At 64.0% G+C, this 17434-nt stretch overlaps 2 protein-coding genes across 2 annotated transcripts in view; one reads left to right on the top strand and one right to left on the bottom strand.

Moving 5' to 3' along the window:
- Positions 1-6143: 6143 nt before the first annotated feature.
- MYOG (myogenin) lies at positions 6144-8445 on the top strand. The gene is made up of 3 exons (XM_037161073.2): positions 6144-6739; positions 7253-7334; positions 7804-8445. The coding sequence occupies exons 1-3, from the start codon at positions 6263-6265 to the stop codon at positions 7923-7925; spliced, it is 681 nt and encodes a 226-aa protein (XP_037016968.1). The 5' UTR covers positions 6144-6262; the 3' UTR covers positions 7926-8445.
- A 1911-nt stretch (positions 8446-10356) lies between these two features.
- The window catches only part of PPFIA4 (PTPRF interacting protein alpha 4), a 28071-nt gene continuing 20993 nt past the window's right edge, over positions 10357-17434 (bottom strand). Inside the window, exons 27-31 of the mRNA XM_053659608.1 lie at positions 15654-15751; positions 15094-15269; positions 13364-13432; positions 12052-12193; positions 10357-11621 (exon numbers count right to left, since the gene is read on the bottom strand). Coding sequence (XP_053515583.1) covers positions 11572-11621; positions 12052-12193; positions 13364-13432; positions 15094-15269; positions 15654-15751 — 535 coding nt within the window. The 3' untranslated portion in view covers positions 10357-11571. The remainder of the gene's footprint in view (positions 11622-12051; positions 12194-13363; positions 13433-15093; positions 15270-15653; positions 15752-17434) is intronic.

The raw sequence follows: 17434 nt of genomic DNA, 5'->3' as shown, positions 1-17434 counted from the left end.
GTGAGGGCCTCACTAGCCAACAGTCACTTTCAGAAACACGGTCACAGCCAGGAAAGATGAGGAACAGCCAGGTGATGGGAGCTTCGGGCAGCTAGACACAGCACAGCTGTCAGGAGAGGGAAGCGGGGAGGAGGAGCCCGGGGCCGGAGCCCGAGCCTCCACCTCCCCACCTGTAAGGGCCACAGGCTGAGGGGAGGCAAAGCGGGGACCACACTACGGGTAGGAGTGGGGACAAGGTGGGTAAGGACCAGAGCATGGGAGCTGATGGACACAGTCACATCAGCAGGAGATGCCTGCTGGGAAGAGCCCCTGGGCTCAGGGAGCAGGTTCTCGGCACCACCCTGCCATCAGGGGCCACCCCAAGGTCCACCAGCCCCGGGAAGGGGGTTCGAGCAGCATGGCTCAGGCGGGACACACCAGGCTGCAGGGGCCCCCCCAGCCTGCTCTACGGGGAAGGCAGCAGATGGACCTGCCCCAACTCCCAGGAACCTGTGTTTCCTTGTCTGGTTGTGACTCTCTGGAGAGGGTCTGAGGGGGCCTGGGACAGACAGACAGACAGACAACGGAGAATGTCAGGTGGGGCCGGGAATGAAGCCAATAGTGACCGAGTGGATGGTGGCCTCAGTCATCACTGAAAGAGGGGACGCCGGGATGGGTCCCATGCCTGGGAGACATGGGCACTGTAGACCTTGGACTTGTGACCTGCAGCTTGGGGAGGGGAGTACACACTGGGGGCCGTCGGCACCTAACAGTGCAGAGCGGCCTGCATCTGCCAGACCCCCATACACATTGGCGCCTGACCCGAGGTGGGAGAGCAGGGCGGCCCAGGGAGACGGCAGAGAAGAGATCTGACCCTGAAGGTCCCTCTTACAGGGCAGGCGGAGGGGAAGCCCAGGAGGAGGAAGAGGAGGAGGGAGGGAGACAACAGGGAGAGCGCAAGAGGAGTGACGAGTAAGCCCAGGGGAGAACCTGGGACCGCAGGGCCTCGGGCAACGGTGCAGACCAGCATCAAGGCGGAACTGCGGACCGTCGCCCGGAGCTGGCACCTGCTGAGGGCAGCTGGCACCCCAGGGAAGATGGAAGCCAATGGGCAGATCAGTGAGTAAGTGTAAAGTCCTTGTCCCAGAAACCCGGTGACGAAGGAGAGGCTGTGACACAGCCATAGCTGAGAGCTGCTTGGAAAAGGGAGGGATTTCAATGGGAGACACCCCCGCCCCGTTTCCGAGCCTGGGGAAAGGCCCTCGAAGAGGGGGAAAGAGGGACACGGAATGAAATCCTCAGAGAAGACCAGAGGAGCTCCCAGTCTGCTTGGTTACCAGGCAACAATAGCAGTTATGGTCAGCGGGGAAGACGGTTCTTATCCCCATTTTACAGACAGAAAAGTAGAGCCAGGGGAAAAGACTCGCCTCAAGCCACATAGCTTGGGTGTGGCCAAGGTGTTCTGTGCCGCCCAAGCAGCCACCGGGCTCTCCCTCCCAGACAGGTCCCTTAGTGCCAGGCAGAGCCCCAGCCAGTCCCACAGGAGCCCGGTGAAGCTGGGCAGCGTCCGAGCTCCCAGGAGGGGAAAGCAGGGCAGGACCCGCAGCACAGGCTGGGAGGGGGCGGCCAGCGGAGACGCTCTGGGAGGACGAGCCGGAGCCGGAGACGAGCACAGGCATCTCCACCCAGGCAGCAGCTGCTCCCAAATATGTCACAACTTGTCAAAGAGCAGAAATAGAAGCTGTCCAGGGAGGGAGAGGGGGTGGGTGGCCTGCCCGGGCTTGTGGCCCCACAAGGAGGGAAGGAGGGGCACCGGAAGGGAGGTGGCGGGAGGGGCAGGTTGGGGGGGGGGTGTCCAGAGGTGAGTAGGACAGGCAGGTGCCAGGCAGGTCTGCAAACGGGCCAGAGAGCCGCCCAGGGACCTTTCAGAGAGACTGACCGTGGGAGTGGACGTGCAGACGGTAAAGGACAGGGTCCTCGCTGACCCTGGCTGAGTCCCAAGTCCATTCCGCAGGCTGAGGACCTCTGACCCCACGTACGGGCTCGCTGCGGGGCCACGTGCTGAGTCAGGACAGGAACACCGCCTTGCAAGGGCCATCGGGTCACTTGGTGCCGCGCCCTGACTTACAAACGGGGGCCGAGACCCAGAGAGGAGGAAGGCCCGCAGCACACCAACTCCTGACCTGGGCTCCTGCTTCTACCCCCTGAGTTTCCCCCCAGCGTCCATGTCGGCCGCTGAGGGTCCCACGTGCGGGAAGCACTGCTCAGAAGCCCCACCCACGTCTCTAAAGGCCCAGGTCCACATTGCCACACACCCCACTGAGCCCAGTGACCACCAGTCCCCTCCCCGGAACCCCACTGTCCAAGGACCCCCGCTTCCTGCCTCCCGGCCTGGCCTCGGCAGGCGGAGGCCTGAGATTCCTGGTGGGTGAGCCTGGCTCCGAGGGCAGATTCCAGGCAGGGGCGACTTCCCCGCGGTTACCTGACCCTCGTCCTCAATGGAAACAATGCGGGGCCTCCTCTCCCCACTGGCCTCCAAACCCTCCTCCCACCGCAAGCCCTCAGGCCTCCGGCCTCCCCGGCCCTGGCACGTCTGTCTTCTCCATGTCTCTCATCACTACTCTCCCACGTGTCCCCGGACGCTCCCCCCGAAGCCTTGAGCACCTCGAGCTGCTGCCACCCTGCCCCGGGCCGAGCCCACTGGGGACACAGGCACTCGCCGTGCAGCGGGGCCCGGTCTGCGCCCGGGAAGGAGAGGGGGCACCCGCCTCCGCCCCAGGCCTCAGCTCAGGCTCCCAGAGCCAGCACCCCTCGCCCTCCGACCCCGGTGCCCCACGCACCTGGGGCTAGACCTGTCCTCCGGGCCGCAGTGTCCCAGCTGGCAGGAGGGAGGGGAGGGCTGCTGATCTCAGGGAGACTTCCGGCCCAGACCCTGTGACCGTAGTCCATTCTCACTGCAGGGCTGCTGCCCTAGTGACCGGTGCCAGCCCGCCTTCACAGCTCGGCTCGGCACGCAGGGCCTGGGGAAGCGTTTCCCTCGCACTGCAGCCAGGGGCCCAGCCCAGGAACACAGCTCAGGCCCAACCGCAGAAGCCTCCCCGACTCCCAGCACGAGACCCCCGGACGGGCACCTCCTGGGCGCTAGCCAGGCAGCCCGGCAGCCCCGGAATGTGCTGGGGGTCAAAGAGGTCTGGGTGGGCAGCAGGCCAGGGAGGAGTAGAAGCTGCGAAGGGGACCCTGAGGCTGTTCAAACAGGGCCGGCCCAGCTTGGGAAGTGACGGCGGGGCTGAGGCAGCCCCTCCTTTAGGGGGTCCAGCTGCTGAGGGAGGGGGCTTTGGGCAGCAGGACCTGTGGGCCCAGGCCAGCGGTGGGGAAGGGGGGGAGGGGATCAGGGCCTGACTCCCTGCTGTCAGGCCGCAGCTGACGGATCCCCACTGCTGGGAGCACAAAGCCCGCTCTGTGGCAGCCCCAACGTGTCCCTGTCCGTCAGAGGGCAGCTCGGGCAGTGGGGCTGCGGGGGAGGGGAGCCCGGCCTCCAGGGGCCACTGCTCCCGGCTCAGCTCTGAGAGGAGCAACGTGAGTCCAGGGGCAGTTCCCTCCACCCTCATCAAGGTGTTGAGGTCACAGACACCTGCGCTGCCCTCTCCTCTGAGTCCTGGGAGGGCCTGTGCCCCCGGCTGTGACATGGTCCGCGAGCCACTCAGACAGACACATGCACCTCCACAGCCTGAGTCACTGCACGGCAGGCTCACACGGCGTCCCCACCTCGGGCTGCTGAGTGTGGCAGGTGGGGGGCCCCCTCCTCTGCGTCACCCCACCCTTCCCGGGGTCTGTGCGCCACGACCATGTTCTGCAGGCCGGACGCCCGTGCTGCTCTCCTCACGCACCGAGTGTGTTGCAGGCCTGTGCGCATCCTGCTCCCGTCGCTGACCCTGGCACCCGGCACGAGGTGGGCCAGGCACGTCTCCTGACTCGGAGAACGAAGGGCTAAGTGCTTGTCACAGTCCGGGAGAGGCCTGGCCCTTCCCCCAGCCCCGATGCTCTGGTTCCCCGAGGCTGTGGGACAGCCAGGCCGGCAGCCCGGGAAAGGCCAGGTGCCCGTCCGTCACAGGTGTTCACCTGCCCACACGCACCCCTCTCCCAGCTGGAACACCTGTTCTCTCCCAGCCCAGCCCTCCTCCGGCGCCTCACCCCCAAATGACCGCCGTGGTCTCCCACGGGGTGTCCCTGCCTCAGCTTCCAAGCCCTTGTAGGCCCGGCCGGGCGGCCCCCACTCTCCATAGGCTTGTCCTGAGCCTAGAGCCCCATTCAGAGAGCCCCCCTTCCCCGTTCACTCTGCTCCCCGTCTGGACCCTGTGTGTCCTCCACACAGCCCTCGGCAGACTCCTGACCCTCCCGCGCAGTGGCCCCTCGCTGGCTGCAACGTCATTCCACGGGCACATCTGTGTCCAGGGTCATCCACGGGGCAGGGAGATCCTGAGCATCCCCTCGAAACACCCCGGTGCTCCTGTTCCCAGGTTCAGAGGACAGAGGGACGCTGTTGACAGGCGAGGCCACGAGATCCCATAAGGACCAAGTGCTGCCATTTCTGGGTTTCCATGGTAACATCAGCATCCCTCCTATTCCTAGGGTTCATGGGAGTAGAGTGTGAACTGAGGCAGTTTCCTTTTGTCCTTTTCGGTAGGGGCATTTCAGAAACAAAGATTCTTCCTCAGTCCAGCAGTGGGGCAGGGCCCCTGCGGGGCATTTTCCCTCTCACTGGCAGGGCCAAGGGCCAGGTGTGGCCCTCAACATGCTGGGGCCGCACTGAGCAGCCCTGCCTCCCCCCCAGGACCAGAGCGCTTGCCCAGCTCCGCCCCACAGACGAGGAGAAGGGAAGCCGGGCCCTCCCCTGTGGGGACGTGTTCCCGGAGTCCCCACAGTTTCCCTTTCCCTGTCGTCCTCGCCACTGTCCAGGAGGGACGGCATCAGTCCCATCTGTCCTAGAGGAGGGACAAGGCTTCGTCCACTGAGCCCAAGAGAAAAAACTGGGACCCAGGAATCGGGGAAAGGGGCAGATTGTGCCTCAGAATCTAGAGGCCTCCCTGCGGCCGGAACCGGGGCCGGCGGAGCTGGGCAGTGGTGCAGGGAAGGCGACTGGCACTGGGGCTTGGGTGGCACCAGGTAGGTCACTGTCAAGGTGAGAGACCTGGATGGCTCTGAGACAGGCCGTGACACCTGCCCACCACACGGAGCATGGTCCTCTCAGGCCCCAAGGCACGAAGGAACCAGGGACTGAGAATCCCCAAAATCACGGAGTCCCTCCTGTGCTGGACGTCTGAGACCGCAGGCTGCAGGTAGAGCCGATGGCTCGGACAGGAAGACGCAGGACCAAGGCAGGTGGCCAAGGAGAGCGAGGGTCGGGGGGCTCTGTCCCCCTCACCTCCACAGCAAGCAGCCAGGAAGATCTTGGTGCCTGACCAGGGCGGAAACAGGCTCAAGGAGCCAAGTTGGGAGGACCCAGAGGGAGACAGGGAGAAGATGCCGGGGTGACCAGACTCGAGACTGGACCCTCCACGGTGGGGGGGGGGCGACAAGGCTACTCTGCCCCCGACTAGCCTGTTGGAAACTTCCACTGACCCTGACAAAAAAGAAAAACCAGGCTCCCAAATTCCTCTCAATGCACCCCGATCACACAAGCCCTGAGAGGCATACAATGTCCAAGAGGGACAAAGACCCGGATGGGGAAGCCACTGTGCCCTTCCCCATCTGACACCGAGTCCCCACACCCGCCCTGTGGGTGAGTCGCGCGGAGCACAGCCCGGAAGCTGAGGGACGAGTCACCGGGCGTCAGACCCCTGCCAGCCTAAACCCACCCTCACTGCCCCCCACCTCTGCTTCCCTGGGACCAGCGCGGAGAGAGCAGGCCGGCCCCCCACCAGCGGTAATTGAAAGCAGCAGATGAGAATGTGTCCCCACCTCCCCGCCTGCCCCACGGGGGCTGCTGAGAAATGAAAACTAATCAAGTTACACTCGACGGGCTCCCTCCCGGGCACAGGAGCCGCCAGCCGGCCAGGCAGGCAGCCTGGGTGGGTGGATGCAGGCTGGAGCGGGGGGTGGGGGGCGGGGGGCTCACGTCTAATCCGCTGTGAACGTCTTGATGTGTAGCAACAGCTTAGAGGGGCTCAGGTTTCCGTGGCGTTGGCTATATTTATCTCTGGTTCCATGCCAGCGGGGAGGGTTTAAATGGCACCCAGCAGTTGGCGTGAGGGGCTGGTGGCAGGAACAAGCCTCTTCCGACCCCATGGAGCTGTACGAGACACCCCCCTACTTCTACCAGGAGCCCCACTTCTACGACGGGGAGAACTACCTGCCCGTCCACCTGCAGGGCTTCGAGCCAGCAGGCTACGAGCGGACGGAGCTCGGCCTGAGTCCCGAAGCCCGGGGGCCCCTCGAAGACAAGGGGCTGGGGTCCCCGGAGCACTGCCCGGGCCAGTGCCTGCCGTGGGCGTGCAAGGTGTGCAAGAGGAAGTCGGTGTCCGTGGACCGGCGGCGGGCGGCCACGCTGAGGGAGAAGCGCAGGCTCAAGAAAGTGAACGAGGCCTTCGAGGCCCTGAAGAGGAGCACCCTGCTGAACCCCAGCCAGCGGCTGCCCAAGGTGGAAATCCTGCGCAGCGCCATCCAGTACATCGAGCGCCTGCAGGCCCTGCTCAGCGCCCTCAACCAGGAGGAACGCGGGCTGCGCTGCCGCAGCGGCGGCGGGGGTGGGCCCCAGGCGGGGGTAAGTGGCTGCCCTACTGTCCCCGGGGGAGGTCTGATAGCCCCCGTGACAGCTGGGCTGTCCGGCCGCCCCGCGTCCCCGTGTCCTTCCCAGACAGGACAGCAGCCGTGGGAGGAGAAGCAGAGATGGGGGGCGGTGGACAGAAGGAGGGGTCAAGGAGCCAGCCCACGGTCAGCCGGCCAGGGTGCCTGGGGGTGCAGCCCAACAGCAAGGCCAATCACACCGGCGAGGACGGCCCTGCCCCACCCCACCCGACCTGGAACCCCAGCGCCGCATGAAGAGGCCCTGGCTGAGCCAGCCAGACACCCTCACCCCAGGGTCCAACCCAGATGGAGACCAGGAAAGGCCTGGGCGCCGGGGCTTCATGGCCAGGGCAGGGGCTAACTGTGAAGATCCCAGGTGTCTGTGGCCTAGGCTGGGGGCGGCACCTCCACATAGGAGCTTCTGCCTGGGGGACTGGGCAGAGGACACCACCCAACGCTGTGCGTGACCTTGGGCCTCGGCGTCTCGCAGGTAGCCGGTGAATGCAGCTCCCACAGCGCCTCCTGCAGTCCCGAGTGGAGCAGTGCCCTGGAGTTCGGCCCCAGCGCAGCGGGTGAGGAGGGCCCTGGTCAGCTTGGCTCAAATCCCTCGGCCCGTGTGGTCCCTCTCACCTCATCCCCTACCTTGGCCTCTGCAGCGACCTGCTGACCCCAGGGCCCCAGGTGTGGGCTGGGGAGCCCCGTACCTCCCTGAAGCCTTGACCAGCTGACACAGCTCCAGCCTCCAAAGCTCCCAGAGGGTGCCGGCGGCTGGTGGCTGCTGTCTACAGGGAGGAAGCTGCCCCTGCCCCAGGGTCCCCAGGAGTCGCTGCGTCAGTGCTGCCCGCTGGCCAGCCAGGGCAGGTCCACCTTCCAGGACACGCCACTCAGGCCCCACCCACCTTCACCCCCACCACAGTGGGGGCAGCCGTTTCTAGGCCCAGCGCTGGAGGAGGAGGAGGACCCCTGAGCTTTGCTTCCCCGATGTCCTGGGTCTCCGGACGCAGTGTGCACCTAGTAACAGCCCCCCCCTCCTCCCTGCAGACCACCTGCTCACAGCGGACCCCACCGAGGCCCACGACCTGCACTCACTCACGTCTGTGGTAGACAGCATTGGCATGGAGGACGTCTCGGTGGCCTTCCCGGATGAAGCCATGCCCCGCTGAGGGTGTCTGCCAGACCGGGGTCTGTGCCACGGGCTGGCCACTGGCGGCACCATGACCTCAGTGGGGCCGCCAGAGGAGGCCAGCCCACGCCCCCTCACCCGTGCAAGGTCAACCCACCGCCCTGAGAGTGAGCAGGCGTGCTCACTGAGCTGACTACTCGGGGCACAAGCCATCCCAGCTCCAGAGCAGTAACGCAGGGGACCAGCGTGCCGTGTGCGCCCCACTCAGGGCACACTCAGGAGCTTCCCTTTGACCCCAGCTCAGCCTCCAATGCCACCCCGAACCCCAAACATCCGTGTGCGAGCCATAGACACTGCCCTGACTGCCGACTCCCTTCTTTCTCTGAGGCCAGTGGCTGGGCTGGGCCTGCCCTGAGTTGGGAGAGGAGAAGGGGACAGTCCTCTGTTCCCGAGTCCCCAGGGGGCCGAGCTTCTGTGGTGAATCCTGGGAGCCTTTCAGTGGCTTTACGTTTCGTTTTTGTGTGTTGTTTGTGAAGCTGCCATCTGACCAATGTGTCCTGTGCCAAGTTGCCAGGGACGGGGTGGGGGGCGGATGGGGAGGGGACAGGGATTCTTGGGGTGATTTCTTTTGTTAACTAAGCATTGTGTGGGTTTGCTATTGTTTTGTAATTTTTTTGCTAACTTATTTGGGTTTCCTTTTTTAAAAAATGAATAAAGAGTGGGTGCTGGATGTCTGTGATGATGTAGACAGAGGGGGGCCCGCTGCTCCTGCCTCACCCCCTGTCCAGACACCCCAGGGACCGGCCTGCAAGGCTGGCGGCTTCCATAGCGTCAGCGCCCCCTGCTGCTGGTGGTCACTAGGCCCTGGGACCCCTGCTCTTTCTATGACCCGAGAGGCCAGGCCTGGTCCACAGGCAGGGTGAAAACCAGAGTCCACAGAAGTGCTTGTGGGACAGGCAGGGAGCCCCACTGAGTGCCCAGCGCCCCCTGACTCAGGACACTGTGCAAGTCCACTTCGTCCCGCCAGGTCCTCCACTTAACTGAGCACACGCCTACTGCTTGGCCCACGGCCCGCGGGCAGGGGTGCAGCTGGAATCGGTGGGTTCCCGTCCCCAATCCCCGCCTCCCTCTGGTGGGGTGTCACCAGGATCCTGAGAGGAAGAGCAGCTAAGGCCGCTGTCCCCACACTGGGTTCCTGAGAGAGAACAGACCCTGGAACAAGACTGCACAGGAGCCACCAGCAGCTCCAGCGTCAGTGGGACGTGAACATTCACTCAAAACCTCCTTGTTTCCACCAGCTTGTGGCTGAGTTTGAGTGACAGCAAAGTGTGGGTTTCAGAACCACCGCTGAAGCCCAGGGGCTCAGAGCATGCTCCCCTCAACCCCCACTCAGCCCTTTGGGGCCCTTAGCAGACGAACCCAGAGTCATCCACCAAGCTCCGGTGCCCCTGGGGCTCCGCAGGACATTTTCCCCACACCTGTCTCCTGATTTGCTCCCAAGGAGGGGGCTCAAGCCGGGGTCCCCAAGGTTTCCCCAGAAATTGCCTAAGAAAACGGAGGAAGAGGTCTCAAAGCGGGCTCAGACCCCAGAGGGGCGGCCCCCTTCTTTGTATCGCCGTGTTCAGTCTCCCAAGCAGGGAAGGGCCACAGGGCATGGCAGGGTCACCTATCCCCCGACACCCAGCCCTCCCACCTCAGGCCCCACACCCCAAGGCTCTCAGGGAGACACAACCCAGCCACCTTCATTTGCCCCCCGCGCTGGGGGTTTGTGCTGGCCGAGAAGGGCCCTGCCTCTGTGAGGGAGCTGGGAGGCTCTGGCGTTGCCGGGTGTATTTTTAAAGTCTGTTCCTCCTCAGTTATCATGCCCATTGGAAACTGAATTTCACATTCACATTCTGGAAGGAACAAACAGTCCCCAGCGATGAGTGGCTCTCAGGGCTGGTGGCTCCCCACCAGGGTCAGGCGTGGCGGCCCACCAACTTGCTCCGCAGCCCCTCCGTCCCTCAGCTTCCAGCTGCGAGGAGGCCGCCAGGGTGTGACGGCAAAGGCTGCCCAGCCCACGGACTCCGCTAAGTCACAGAGAACTTGGCCGTCACAATTACATCACAGATGAGGATTCCTGGATGCGTGGCCGTCCTTCGGGGAAATTAGCTTAAGCCCCCGTCTCCAGTGGAGGCACCTGAGACAGAGCGAACTGGGTCAGCCAGATGCTGCGCATGTTCCTGGGGAGCCCGGCCAGAAGGCAGAGGTGGGAATCGCTGGGAAGAGGTGACCTCGGCGCAGCCAGCTGCCCCCGACCCTTCCCACCCCAAGGAAGCCCGTCTATTCTCTCCAGCTCTCGGCTGCTCCACCACCATCGTTCACGACTCTGGGATCTGCTTCCCAGGGTCCACCGGCCTCCAGGGCTGTGCGGGTAGCTGGACATGTCAGGTGAGCTCCGAGAGAATAATGGCCCAGAGCCTCGCGTAAGCTGTCGTAAAACCAGGTTGTTTACTGGCAGGTACACACGCCCAGGCACACACACGCACGCACAGCCCTGCTCTCACGCACTGAGCCAGGGCACGCCAAGGAGGGGCCGAGACTCGGGGGCTGGGCATGGGCTCGGGTCACTGGTGACTCTGCAAATACACGGACGGAGGCAACAGGGGCAAGTTGGCAGGTGTTGGGCATTTCTAGAGGAGGCAGGCCCTGCACGTCCGCCCAGGAAGGTCTGATGGGGAGGCCGGGGGCTCCGGGGTGAGCGGGGCAGAGTCCTTCACCGGCACCCGAAGCCTGGACCTGGGCCTGACTCACTGATGGGAGCTCTGTGTCATTCCCACCTTCCTTTTCCCCAAACCTGAGGTCAAGGTCAGAGTGTATTCAGGGCACCGAGAGGCCCACTGTTAAGGGGCTGGGATTACTGCAGAGTGGGCGGAGGGGACCGCAGGGGGTAGGGGGCAGAGCAGAGCTGGCAGTGCCTGGGGGTGAGCTCGTTCTAGCCCGAGATGCACAGACCCCACCCCCTTGCCCTGGGGTGAGACCACTGCAGACCCTTGCCTCTCTTCCCACTGGCCGGCCTGTACCCACCGAATCAGGGGTGGAGAGCTTTTTCCCCACCATGACCCTTGGCCCAAAGGTCAGGGGTCACATCTCTGATTCTTCTCAAACTCACATTTGAGATTCAGCTGCAGCCAGGCCTGCGGACTGCCCCCTGGCCTCACCATCCTGGGAAGACAGGCCTCCTACAGCCCCCAAGCCCCTGAGGTGGTCCCGGAGGTAGAAGCCACAGATGTCAGGCCATCGGGCACAGCCAGGATGGGGACAGGTACCAGAGGGCCAAAGAGCCCAAGTGTGGCCGAGTGTGAAGTGCTGTTTCCTCGGCAAGGCTGCCCCAGCCCTCGGCACGGCATCCCATTGAGGTCGAAGTCCAGGCCGGGCAGGACCAGAAGGAGGTGGAGTCACGCCTGCCCAGGCAGCTGTCCTCTGCCTCCGGCGAAATCTGCCACATCCACGGGAGACTGACATGGGACACAGGGCGGCGCCAGGGCAGTGGGCTGCCGAGGGCACGGACGGGCTGCCGAGGGCACGGACGAGTCAACTCGGAGATCCAGGGCGACTGGAGTCACGGAGGAGCCTGGGAGCCGTGGGAGGAGGGGTCGGACAGGAGGGTCAGCGCTGGCTGAGCCGGTGGAGCCCTAGGGCCGTGGCTAGTCCCGGAAGGCGGAGAGCATGTGTCCATAGAGATAGTGGGAGTGAGCTGAGAGAGAGAGAGACAGGCGTTGGTGGTGAGCAGGAGTCGGTGCCCAGGAGGCCGGGGTCGCAGGCTGCAGCGGGGGCACAAGCAGGGAGCGCCAGGCCGGATGGAGCAGCGCACGCCCAGGGCCAGCCACCAGCCGGGAGGGCACGGGAGGCAGAGAGGAGGCTGCGGCTGGGCCTGGCCCACTTACCCCGCACCACAGGCACACGGCCGGACCATGGCGGGAGGGCTCAGCAGGAGTAGGTCCGCACCGTGGCTGTCTCCACTCTCTGAGCCCCGGCCATTCCGGCTGGGAGGAGGCAGCGGGTAGCCAGGGGAACACACAGGACCGCCATTAGTGTGAGCGCTGGTGCTGGGCGGCCAGAGCCGCGGCCACAGCAGGGTCGGCGCGGTGCCGGGGAGCAAGCCGGGTGACTGGCCCACAGCTCACCTTCAGGTGCAACCTTCTTGGCTGGTGCTGGTGGAGGCTGCAGGGCCCCCAGGGCGGGTACCCCGAGCACCCCACTGGGCAGGTCCCGCGGCCGGAAGCGCTTCCTCCAGGAGGGTGCACGTCGGAACACTTTGTCCTCCGCCTGCAGTGGGGACACACTGGAAATGTCACCTGCCCTCCTCGCTGCGGAGAGGGTGCCACAGCAAGGAGCGGGGCAGGGTCCCACTCCAGACCCTTTGGAAAGAAGAGAGCCACACTCTGGCCCTCAGTTTCCCCATCTATAAAATGAGTCCGGCTGAAGCAGACACTGCCCTGCACAAGAGGGGCCCCCCCAGGGGACCCGCCACCACCCTCCCATGCAACAGCCTGCCCATGGCCCGGTCACCTCAGACAGGACCTGGGACACCAGTAACCTTTCCAGTCCTCCCCTGGGGCCAGGGGTCAGGAGCCCCGGCTTCCTCGCCATCCTGGACCTCCTATGTCCTCCCCAGGCTGCCCACCTGATGGGCCGAGAGAGGCACGGAGGCACGGATGGGGTCGACCGCCACGGGCGGGCCCCTAAAGGGCCCGTGGGCAGCCCCCTTAGGGGGTATGTGTACCCCTGTCCCAGCTCTGGGCCCAGGAGCACTGCACAGGTACCTGCGAGACCATTTCCTTAACCTCCTCGTCCCTCAACACACACTTCAACTTCTACCCTCCCTGGGGCACAGGCCGCCCCCTTCGTAGTTCTGACCAACTGGGCCCGGCCTGCCCTGCGTCCCAGACATGCAGGTGCCTGGTAAATATCCCTCAGGGCACAGATGGTGGCTGGCTTCCCGGGCAGGCGTCCTGCCCCCAGGGTCATCAGAAATTTTCCTCATCACGTCTGTCCTCCTCTGATCCTGCTCAAACCAGAGCTCACAGCCTCGCTCTGCCCCAAGGAAGGAGCAACCCACCTGCCACTCAGGGACCCCAGCATCACTCTGCCTGCAAACCCCTGGACAGAGGTGCTGCCTACAGCCCTGACTAGAGGGTCTGAGAGACAAAGCTCTGATCCCCAGGAGACAGCCTCTGGGGAGACCTGGCCCAGGGTCCGGGCGGCTGGGAGAGGTATTGGGAGAAGGGCAGCCTGCGGCTCTGGTTCCGGGAAGGGGTTCCGCAGCCCGAGGCAGCTTGGCCCTGCCTCCTCACCGACCTCGTCCCCTCCCCCAGGGCTCCCTTCCTTAGGCTACCTGGACAACATCAGCCCCTGGAAAGCACAGCTCACTAACTTCTACCCCATGACCTGGCAAGGACCAAACCCCAAGGCCCCTAATTCACAGCAAGCACTCACGTCATCCAGCCTCCGGTCTGTGCCCAAGGCCAGCAGGTTGCTGAACTCTCTCTCCATCACCTGGCGGGCCTGCAGTGCACAGGTAAGAGAGGCGAGGGGCTGCAGTTAGTGCGCTCAACGCCACCTGTCGGTCACCTGCTTCCCAAAGCTCCAAGGGCAAACTTCGGGGTCCTCTTACAAGTCAACTGTAAACTTTCGGGTTGTTTGTTACTGATCAAGTCAGGGAACTGCAGTGTTTTAAAGAGAACACCTGGACGGGCAGGAAAAACCCACATTTTGTCCCTAGGAGAAGATCACTCGGGGGTGGGGCACAAATGCCCGTGCAGGCCACAGGGAATGGGGACTTAACTCATCCCTACAGGTTCCCACGGCTCCTCATCTAACACTTCACTTTGGAGGCAGCTCACCGTGGGCTGAGCGGCAGTCTGACGTCTCCTCCACAACTCCTGGGGGGGGTTCACTCGGGGGGGGGGGGTTGGGGAAATGCCAGAAATAAGCAGGTTTTCAAAAACGCCACGAGGTACTCATAGCCTTTCTAACGAAGGGCTCCCCTAAGAGCCCAGCCATGCAGGGGCCAAGGGAGCAAGGAAGGCTGGACAGCGGTGGACCTGCTCCTGTCCAGGGGCAAACCCTGCCCACGGCAGCTGTGTGTGCACAGACAGGAGACCAGAGGTGGACTGGGAACACGGCCTCCTTCTGAATGACCGGGGGAGGGGTGAATTTCAAGCGCCCAGAAGGCACTGTCCTCAGAACAGGGACAGGCAAGGAGCAACTCCAACCGCAAACATCTCCCGAGGGGCGGGAGTGGGAAGGGCAGAGCAGACCAGGCCAGAGGTGGCAGCTACAGACACGATGCATCTCCTAGAACCTCACGGACACACTGGCCCGTGTGCTGCCATTGCCCCCAGAAGGCCACCCGCCACCCAGAACTCCGAGACAAGCAGAGCCTTCCCCTCACACAAGCCAAACATCTCTGCTCCCAGAATAGCTCTCACGGCTCTGCAACTGAATTTTAAGAGGCCTGCCAGCTGCCCCTGGTCCAGACGAGACAGCTAAAGTGATCAGAGCAGAAGTCGGCCCCCAGGAGGAAAGGCTAAAGCAATCGGGAGTGGGCAGAGATGAAGCCTTGGCCCCCGAGGCAGCACGGCCACAGGGCACGGAATCCTGGAAGCTCAGACCTAGTGAGCAAGCCTAGAGGACTGGGGCTGGGGCATTTCTAGGGCAAATACAGTCAGGAAGTCCTTTGGCAAGAGGTGGCACTTCCAGACTCCATCACCCACAAGAAGGTCGTGAGCCTGAACAGAGACAGGCCACAGAGAATTTGGGTGTGTCCCTGGAGGGCGGCCCCAGAACAATGGCAACCTGCATTTACTGAGAGGCCCACTCTTCTGAGCTGTTCTCGGGAGATGGAGCCTGGTTCTGGGTGGGTGACTGGTCCATTTAGCTCCTCGAGATCAGGGCCCAGGCCCAGAGCCCTGAGGTGGGAGACAGAGGACATGTGGGTGGTAGACCCAGGGCCAGTTCTCATCAAACAGTTCGAGTCAGAGGTCAGCTTGCGGAGGGACAGGCAGGGAGTCTCTGCTGCAGAAACCTCACGAGGCCTGTGCCATGTGTGTGAAGCCACTGACTCCTGGGGGGCGGGTGACATGGACCTCCTGGAGGCAAGCCCCGAGGACAGGCCCCAGAGGCCCCACGCTCCTGAGGCCAGTGCGGGCAGGAGTGGCGCCCACCTGGGTGTTCTGCGTGGGGATCTGCAGGGCCAGGGCCAGCGCGCTGTGGTCGAAGTTCTCGTCCAGGGCCAGCAGGGCGCCGTGCACGCCACTCTCCTGCAGGTTGCCCGCGTAGTCCCGCAGCCCGACCGACTGCACCCAGCGAACCACCTGCTCATTGGTCCAGACCAGCACATCTGGAGGAGGAGGAGCGGAGGAACCAGGCTCACTGGGTCTCCGGGACAGAGGAAGCTTCCCAGACCAGGGCCCCCGCGGTTCCTGCTCATGGGCTCCCATGCCCACACCCCTCTCTCTGCCCCGATACCGGGTGCCCTGAGCACCAGCCTGTACGACTCAGGGTCTGGCAGGTGGGCTCCTGCCTTTTCCCCGGGTCCCCGCCCCTGGGCTGCAATGGCTTCTCCTTCCCCCTTCAAGGTCTACTTCCCATCCAGCCTGTGGGTAGTGCCACTATCTGGAGGGGTGACAGCTCACTGCGCAGGGGCTCTTTCTTCTCCACCACCTGAGGGCAGCATCCTCCGGGCACGGGCCTCGTGTCCCCTCGGTTCCAGCCAACGACTCACCCTTGATCTCGTGCTGGCTCTCCTCCCGCCTCCTCTCCAGCTCCTTCCGGTCATAGTTGAGCCTCTTCAGACACATGATGCCGTACTGAAGGCTGGTTCTGCAGGCACAGAGCCCCCGCCCCGCCACTGCCTCAGGGGCCCTGCTCCCGTGGTCTGCCCCGGCCCACAACCACCTGCTCCTCCCCTGTTCTCGGCCACTGCCTCTGCCTCCCCGCCCCACCCTCCCCGCCCCACCCTCTCAGCCCTTCGGACCTGCCAATGGGAGAAAGGTTCTCAGGGGAAAGTGGCCTATCCCTCCCTCCCTCCGAGGAACTGAGGGACAGAGACCTGACGGCCCACCCACCACAGGAAAAGCAGGAGCAGGACGTGCCTTTGTGTTCCCAGGCACTGGACTCCTCACAACAGCCTCGAGATGCTCTAGGTCTTCCCGCCTCTGGGCTCCCAGATGTCATTCCCTGCCCCTCGGTGGCGGGCGGGGGACAGCCCTGTACCCCTGCCCACAGCCTCAGGACCTTTGCACCAACTGTTCTGCTGCCCAGAGCCGGCCTGCTTTCCACCTTTGCTGGAACATCCCGTGCCCACCTGACTACGTGACGCCCCCACACACTCCTCGCCTGGCCCTCATCTTCCCACCCTTCTTGGTGCCCACATCTCCCACCACAGTCAGCAGAGAAGCTCCAGGCGGCTGGGAACCCTGCTTTGCTCCCTGACGGCTGTCACCCCCAGAGCAGTGGCCGGCACACGACTCACGTCCCAGATGCCAGTGAGTGCGAGCACTGAGAGCACTCAGGGGACAGCCCGGACCTGGCGGAGAACCGCAGAAGCCGGGGGCTAGATGGGCCCCCCCAAGGCCGTCCCTCCGAACACCTGCCTAATGTGGGAGCCGGGGCGCCTGGGCCTCAGCACCTCAACTGACAGAGAGCTCACTGCCTCTCGGCAGCGATCAGAACGCCGCCCCCTCACCCCTCCCCTCCTCTCCCAAATACCACCAGCGCACAGCCTCGGGATGCGGTCCCCGGCAAAGCCAAGGGACGGGGGCAGAAACTCCCTGCCAAACCCAACTTCTCTCCCCTCTGTGGCTGAGGTCACTGCTCTGTGAGATCGGACCATGCAGACAGCTCCCTCCTTCGGCTCTGCAGCGCCCCGTCGTCCCCCCGCCCTAGTGCCTGGAGCAATTAATTACTTTGCAGCTCAGAGACACCCCTCCAGACAGCGCCAGCAAGAAGCTAGTGTTGGAAAAGACTTCCGAAAGCCTGCCTCCCCTTAAGCCATACCCGGCCCCCTGCTCTCAACCCAGATGCCTCCGGGGGCCCCGCAGGTGTTTACTGCACGGGGACTGGCAGGCTGCAGGGGCTGGAGGAGCCTACAGCCGGGGAGGTGGCGGGGATGGCAGCCACTGCCTGGCCCGTCCACTGCTCAGTCCCTGCTACAATGTGTCCACAGAGCTTTCAATTTCCAAAGAACCAGACATCCAAAATTTGGGGTAAAATTTCCTAGTGCCCACATTCTGGCAACTAAATTCCTAATCATAAAACTACCAAACAAAACACATCTGTCAGCCACATTCTGCCCAGGGGCCGCCAGTCCAGGGCCCCCCCGAGCAGACACCTCTGAACGGGAGATCTTCTCGGTGAAGAGAACACATCCTGCAGAAGACCCTGTGGGCTCGGAGCTGGGAGGCTCGGAGCCGGAGGCAGATGGGGCCAGGGCCCCAAGGGACCCTCCCCGCAACTCGGAAGGAGCTAGTGGCCCGGCCCAGTCGCTGGACCCTCTGAGTCTCA

This window comes from Artibeus jamaicensis, unplaced genomic scaffold (assembly GCF_021234435.1).
Source record: "Artibeus jamaicensis isolate MK-2021 breed Jamaican fruit bat unplaced genomic scaffold, CSHL_Jam_final scaffold_754, whole genome shotgun sequence".
In the NCBI taxonomy this organism is placed as follows: domain Eukaryota; kingdom Metazoa; phylum Chordata; class Mammalia; order Chiroptera; family Phyllostomidae; genus Artibeus; species Artibeus jamaicensis.
The sequence above is the reverse complement of the archived record's forward strand: the minus strand, read 5'-3'. Positions and strand labels throughout refer to the sequence as shown.